Source organism: Nicotiana tabacum, chromosome 14, assembly GCF_000715075.1.
Source record: "Nicotiana tabacum cultivar K326 chromosome 14, ASM71507v2, whole genome shotgun sequence".
In the NCBI taxonomy this organism is placed as follows: domain Eukaryota; kingdom Viridiplantae; phylum Streptophyta; class Magnoliopsida; order Solanales; family Solanaceae; genus Nicotiana; species Nicotiana tabacum.
This window is the reverse complement of record NC_134093.1, coordinates 51584601-51591790: the sequence shown is the minus strand read 5'-3', so window position 1 is coordinate 51591790 and position 7190 is coordinate 51584601. Positions and strand designations below refer to the sequence as shown.

At 37.5% G+C, this 7190-nt stretch overlaps 1 protein-coding gene across 1 annotated transcript; it reads right to left on the bottom strand.

Annotated features, from left to right (window-relative positions):
- Window positions 1–4551: 4551 nt before the first annotated feature.
- LOC107778451 (late embryogenesis abundant protein D-34-like) lies at window positions 4552–6633 on the bottom strand. Its single transcript, XM_016598706.2, has 3 exons — window positions 6235–6633; window positions 5417–5713; window positions 4552–4908 (listed from the first exon to the last, which is right to left on the bottom strand). Exons 1-3 carry the CDS (start codon window positions 6559–6561, stop codon window positions 4747–4749), a joined length of 786 nt encoding a protein of 261 aa, XP_016454192.2. The 5' UTR covers window positions 6562–6633; the 3' UTR covers window positions 4552–4746.
- Window positions 6634–7190: the final 557 nt, after the last annotated feature.

The following is a 7190-nucleotide window of genomic DNA, read 5'->3' as shown; positions in this document are numbered from 1 at the left end:
TGACTAACTGACAATACAATGTAAGGAAAGCACCCCAAGGGACTCCGATGACCAAGCAGCTCTACCTTGAATGCTCGCGATCATTAAGCTAACTCTGTCGGGTCCGATATCTCCAATACTTGGCTCTACACAAAAATGTGCAGAAGTATAGTATGAGTGAACCACGGTCGGCACCCAGTAAGTATCAAGACTAACCTTGGTGGAGTAGTGACGAGGTACAATCAAGACACTCACTAGACAAAATAACTTGTGCAGTATAGCAATATAAAGTTAATAATTAAAGTAGGAATTAGTCAATGGCAACCTGTGCAGTAATAATCAGTCTGGGGTCTTAAAGTTCAAAGGTGCAGAAGGAGCTCGGTTGATAATATAACAACCTATAGAGATAGCTTCTGCCCAAAAGGCGTTTGTCAACCCATCATTTGAAATCATGCAACGAGCCCTTTCCAAAAGAGTTATATTCATCCTTTATGCCACACCATTTTGCTGAGGTGTCATTCTCACATTACGATATCTAGCAATTTCTTCATTCTTTCAAAATTCGTTGAATTCATCATTATAAAATTCCAAGCCATTATTTGATCCAAGCCGCTTAACCTGTTTTCTTGTTTCCTTCTCAATCAAAACTTTCCATTGTTTGAAATTTAAGAAAACATCACTTTTATTTTTCAGGAAATAAACCCAAACTTTCCTTGAATAATCATCAATGAAAGTTAACATATACCTGGAACCACCTTTTGATGGGGTACATGAAGGACCCTAAAGATTTGAATGAATGTCATCTAAAGTACCTTTTGTTCTATGAATCGCTGGAGATTTGAAGCTGACTCTTTTTTGCTTCCCGAACACACAATGTTCACAGAACTCCATATTTCCGGTACTTTGGCCACATAAGAGACCTCTTTTGCTGAGGATGGAAAGACCGGGACCTCTTTTGCTGAGGATGGAAAGACCGTTTTAACTCATATGTCCTAATCGCATATGCCACAATTTGGTGATGTCAGAATCTGATTTATTTGATATTGAAACTGCAGTAGCACCTGTTGTCGCACCCCGTTTTCTCACGAAAGCGGGCCTCGACGTGTGACAAATCTTTTGGGTGTTAAAAGAAGAAGAGTCGTCACCTAACGATTTTTGGGATGCGTTAGGGCACTTATTATGTAGATAACTCTGTTTGACTAGTCAACGTCACCAAAGATCGGGTAAGGGCTCAAATTACCTCAAAGAGAAGGTTTTAGGCACTCTTCGAGGTCCACAACTGTGGGTCCCGACCGAACTTAAAACTATGTGGATTATAATTAGATGAGATAAACAAAGGGATTAAGGGTCAAAGAAATTTAATATAGCACAATAAGGATTACAAAGATATAACTATCAGGTCTATATTAGATGACTAAATGTATAAAGAGAAAAAAAATGAGGGGGGGTCCTAAGTTTTTTAGCCTAAAGGATCACCCCGTGCAACATAAATAATACTTCACAACTCCCTTGAGGTAGGGAATTGCTCATATTATCCAGGGGGCACAGACTATCATCTCATGCTACCCGATTACTATGTTTAATTATGATTTAAAGATATTTGGTTGCCCTGCATACATGCATGTAAATGATGGAAAATTAGAGCCAAGGGCTAAAAAGTTCATTTTCCTTGGATATGCATCTGGGGTGAAAGGATACCGACTATGGTATCCTGATCTCATGGCACCAAAATTTATAATTAGCATATATGTAACCTTTGATGAATCCTCTATGTTACATTCTAGAAAAGAGTCTTCTAGTTCTTGTAATACAGATAATGGAAAGAGTACACAGAAGTAGGTGGAGGTTGAGATTGGCATTCCTTCTGAGCCAAGCTCATCAACTTTGGGACAAAATACAGTTGAAACTCCTGAAGTTGAGCCAGAAGCTGAAATTCCCGAAGTTGAGACTCTTGAAGTTGAACTAGAAGAAGAGGAGTATTCTATAGCCAAACATAGACCAAGAAGAGAAAGTAAACAACCATTAAGGTTTGAAGATTATATTGCATTTGCTTTTTCAGTTGCATAGGAAATTGAAGAAATTGGAGAACCATCAAAATATTCAGAAGCAGTTTCTGGTGCTGACTCATCCAAGTGGTTGATTGCAATGAATGAAGAAATTGAGTCTCTCCACAAGAATGGTACTTGGTTTCTTGTGAAGCCGCCATCAGGAAAAAGAATTATTGGTTGCAAATGGGTGTTCAAGAAAAAGATGGCATTCCAGAGGTTGAAGATGCGAGGTATAAGGCACGATTAGTTGCAAAGGGCTATAGTCAGGTACAAGGAGTTGATTTTAATGATATTTTCTCACCTGTTGTTAAGCATAGCTCTATTCGTGTCTTGCTTGCCTTAGTTGCCATGTATGATTTGGAATTAGAACAACTTGATGTTAAGACATCTTTCTTACATGACGAACTTGAGCAACAAATATACATGCATCAACTCGAAGGATTTGAAATTGAAGGAAAAGAAGATCATGTTTTCTTGTTGAAGAAATCCTTGTACGGATTAAAGTAGTCTCCAAGACAATGGTACAAAAGGTTTGATTCCTTTATGTTGGGTCATGGTTATTCGAGGAGCATGTATGATAGTTGCGTTTACTTTCGGAAGTTAAATGATAGTTCATTTGTGTACTTATTACTTTATGTTGATGACATGCTCATTGCTGCTAAGGATTTAACAGAAATTCACAATTTGAAAAGTCAGCTGAAAAGTGAATTTGAGATAAAAAATTTGGGAGCAACTAAGAAAATCCTTGGCATGGAGATCAAAAGAGATCGAAAAGCCAACAGGCTATTCCTGACCCAGAAGAAGTACTTGGAGAAAGTCTTGGAAAGGTTTGCTATGAAAGATGTTAAACCAGTTAGTACCCCTTTTGCTACTCATTTTAAGTTATCAGCTGCTCAGTCCCTCGGTCAGAGGAAGAAGAGAGGTACATGGCACAAGTTTCTTATTCTAGTGCAGTCGACAGTATTATGTATGCAATGATTTGTACACGTCCAGACATTTCACAAGCAGTGAGCGTGGTAAGCCGGTATATGGCTTGCCCTGGTAAAGCACATTGGCAGGCTGTAAAATGGATTCTCAGATACTTGCGAGGTACTTCAAACACATATTTGGAGTTTGGGAGAAATACTAACACTTTGGTTGGTTTTGTAGACTCGGATTTTGCAGGTGATCTTGACAAAAGAAGATCACTGACATGCTATGTACTTTGCGTTGGTGGGTGCGCTATTAGTTGGAAAGCTACATTACAACATGTAGTAGCTTTATTTACTATCGAAGCAGAATATATGGTAGTGACCGAGGCGATCAAAGAAGCCTTATGGTTGAAGGGTCTATTTGCAGAACTCATTTCACACAAAGGTGGTATTACTATTTTCTGTGATAGTCAAAGTGCCATTCACTTGATTAAAGATCATATGTATCATGAGAGGACGAAGCACATTGATATAAAGTATCATTTCATCCGAGAAACCATTGCTTAAGGAAAAGTCTTTGTTCAGAAGATCAGCACTACTGACAATCCTGCTGACATGTTCACAAAACTTCTTCCAATGTCCAAGTTCAAGTTTTGCCTAAACTTGATTGGCATTTATAAAGAATGATTTTGCCCATTGGGGGTTTTACGTAAAAGGTGGAGCAAATTTACTATATATAAGCCAAAATTAGGCCAAGGTGGAGATTTGTAATATGGCCATTAATTTGGCTTCTTTTCAAGTGGGGGCCAAGTTTTCATGACATTTGCCATGACATCATATCTACTATAACATATTTGTGGACCAAATTTTCATGACATTTGCCATGACATCATATCCACTATTAGGCCAAGGATTTCTTGTTATAAATAGAGGAGCTTCTCCTCATTTGAAAACACACTAATTCAAGAGCTTTTTCACTCTCGTCTTTCTTTCTCCTTCTTTATTTTGTTATAGAGTATTTTGTAAGAGAGTGAGTGTTGGAAAATACTTGTGTGAACCCTTTTTTTGGAGTGAAATTGTGAGGTTATTCTCTTGGGGTATTTGGGACTAATTAGAGTATTTATTTAAATTTTGTTCTCTCTTTTATACTCTTATTGGTATATTAAAATTGTTCCTCTCCGCTTGTGGACGTAGGTCACCTTAATCGAACCACGTTAAATTTATGTCTTCTTTATCTTATTGTTGTTATTATCAACTTGCATTATCTTTGTTGTTATCATTATAACATTATTTGACTAAATTCCTCACTACTCGATTTTCCGATCTTGACACCGCAAGTCTTCTTTATCTTATTGTTGTTATTATCAACTTGCATTATCTTTGTTGTTATCATTATAACATTATTTGACTAAATTCCTCACTACTCGATTTTCCGATCTTGACACCGCAAGTCCTTCGCGTTGAGAAGGAACACATTTTACTCGAAATTAGGCCTTGGAATTAATTTTAATTATTTGCTTACGTCGGGAACTAATTAGCATGCTCGCCTATAAACAAGTTAACTAATCAGCACGCTCACTAGGCATTTTTACGTAGCAACTTGGAAAAAGATAGAACATTAACTAATCAGATTCATCTCTTTGGTACAAACTTGCAAAACAACAACTGTTCCACGATACGCAGCTATAAAAACTAATTTAACAAAGTAGAAAAATTTTACACAGCCAAACACCTAATTACATAGGACCAAAAGGCAAAAGAGGCCACACGAAAAGCTCTGCTAATTATTATACGTGCAAGAGTCATACTTATGAACTTCTTTCATTTAGTCTAGCAGCTGCAGCCACAGATGCAGCTACACCACCGGCATAAGTGGTCAACTCTGGATTGTTCCGCAGCTCCGCTTCCATCACCCCTTCTGCATCTTGCCTTGTCGCTGCCTTATCAGCCGGTAGTTTAGCGGTGGCACCCTATAATTAATTCACAACAAATACAAATTAAATACCAATGATTTCCCCTTCAGAAATCGGGCACTGCAAGTCGATCACAAATTTGGGTACATTCCAACCTATCTAAGGTTGTTTATATTCAAAAGGAATTCACTCATTCTCTTGACAATATTAACTTGACAATATAAAGGTAGTATTTCGACATGTTGAAACATATAACCTGCTTACTTTCAAATTTCTTAATCTCACTTATTTTTACTTATAACTTTATTCAAAATTCAGTATTCAAAGAATATAATTGAACAAAATAGTTTATTTTCGATTATCAATCTCACTTTTTTTTGGGAGAATTAAATAAAGGTCTAACTCTATATTCAAAATTCTAAGGATTAGTCAAACTTGAACAAAATAATTTTACTTAGAGGTCAACAACCCGTTTTAGAGAGTTTATAAGAACCAATTATACTTTAAAGTTAAGATATAAAATAAGTGAAATGCAACGCCATATTGAAATAACGTTAACTCTTACAGTCAAGACATCGTTAAGTTTGATTTTATCCACGTCTTGAGTCAGTCCCTCATTAACTGAAGCTGCCGACTGAGCTGTGGCCGCTAATCCTCCGGGCGTAATGAGGCTAAAACCGGTGGCTCTGACTTCTGCGGCTTGTATTGCGGCTGCATCGCTCTGCTCCACCGGCTTGTACCCGGCTGTGAGCGCCGTTGCCGCCAGAGCTTCTCCTATTGTTATGGGTGCTACCTCTGGTTCTCCTCCAGCTCCCCCAACTGCTGCTGTTACTGGAACAGGCTCCACATATTGCCCCAATACCTGCAACTCTCAAATCATGCTCTACGTATTTGTCGTTTACAATATACAAGGATGCTTAATAAAACTTTATAAAGAATTCACGAACTAGACACTTAGCAGAACAAACTATATTTTGACTTCTGAGTAAAATTAACATGAAGAGAAGAGACGAATCTTCCAACTAATGAGAAGGGAACAAGGAAGATGGGCACTATTTCAATTTTCATCGTCAGTGACAACCATTTTCAGCAGGTCATGCGACGAAATTAAAGAGTAACATAATAGCTTGACCTCAACGATAAGGGCGACCATACAAAATTTGGTGTCTTGTGCATTTGATGTTTGGTTTATCTATTTTGAATCACAATACGTTTTCAGAACGTAGTATTACCTCTCTGTTTCATTTGAAAGGGCAGGGTTTGACTAAGCATGGATTTTAAAGATAAAAAATTTGAACTTGTCATCTTAAACTTAAAAGACTTTTGAAAGATTCAAATTGCCATTGGTTTTTTTAAAGCAAGTAGTAAAACAAAAAGAGAGACCTGTCCAGCAACTGATTCAGTAATTATACGTCTGCCAGGAACAGTAGTTTCGGTCACGGTAACACCTTCATCACCAGCAACAGAAGTGGTAGCGTCGTGGCTGACAAGCCCACTTCTTTCGTTTTTGGTAGCAGCAGACTGCATAACAGAAGCTGGACCACCCTTTTGGGTCTGACCAAAGACCATGGTTTCAGCGCTCTGCATCATCGCTGCATCTTGAGGTGCAATTGGCTGCTTAGCTAACTCTCCTCTTACATTAAATACGTCTCCATATTTTATGGGTTCCTGCTGCTCTGTTTCAGGCCTTTGAGGTTGCTCTTCACTCATCTTTCCCGTCTTTTTTATGTTTCCGCTCTAGCTACTAAGGAAGGAGGAAATTTCTCATTCATATACTACTTTGATATTTCCTTGACGTTTTTATGTACCATGCAGATGGTCGAGGAAGTTAAGGAGCTGACACCTTGCAATTCTGTGCGAACGTGGCAGACTTGTACAATGACTCAGATTAATTTCTAACTTTTGAATGTTCTTGAATAGTCAAGATAACTAATGGGAATGAGAAATTAGTTGAAATTAAGGAGCCCTGCCTAATATTTTTACCATTAGTTGAAATTTGAACATGAAAAATTACCTAATATTGCTCTCCTCCACTTCATCACTACTAGAGCACAACTTAGATGTTTGAACACTCTTCATTAGCAACTAGTTATTGAAAAATCATAATGATGAGAATAACCAAGATTACAACAATTAATGATAAGACACTAATTGTTGGTTCGCCTAATTAATTTTGCTGCATAACCAAGTCTAATAATTTCTTATATTCTTAAATCAAGTAAAATGATTAATAACAAGGGGGGATAATTCGATTCTTACTGACAAGTTACAGCACCCATAACTCGTAGTTACATGCACAAGTAATTCATTCATCTTTATTTTATTTCATATAAGTCTGA

Coding starts and splice junctions, on each gene's coding strand:
- LOC107778451 (XM_016598706.2), bottom strand. CDS start 6,561: ATGAGTGAAGAGCAACCTCAAAGGCCTGAAACAGAGCAGCAGGAACCC. Junction 5,714..6,234: donor CTGAATCAGTTGCTGGACAG/GTCTCTCTTTTT, acceptor TGAGAGTTGCAG/GTATTGGGGCAATATGTGGA. Junction 4,909..5,416: donor AACTTAACGATGTCTTGACT/GTAAGAGTTAAC, acceptor AATTAATTATAG/GGTGCCACCGCTAAACTACC.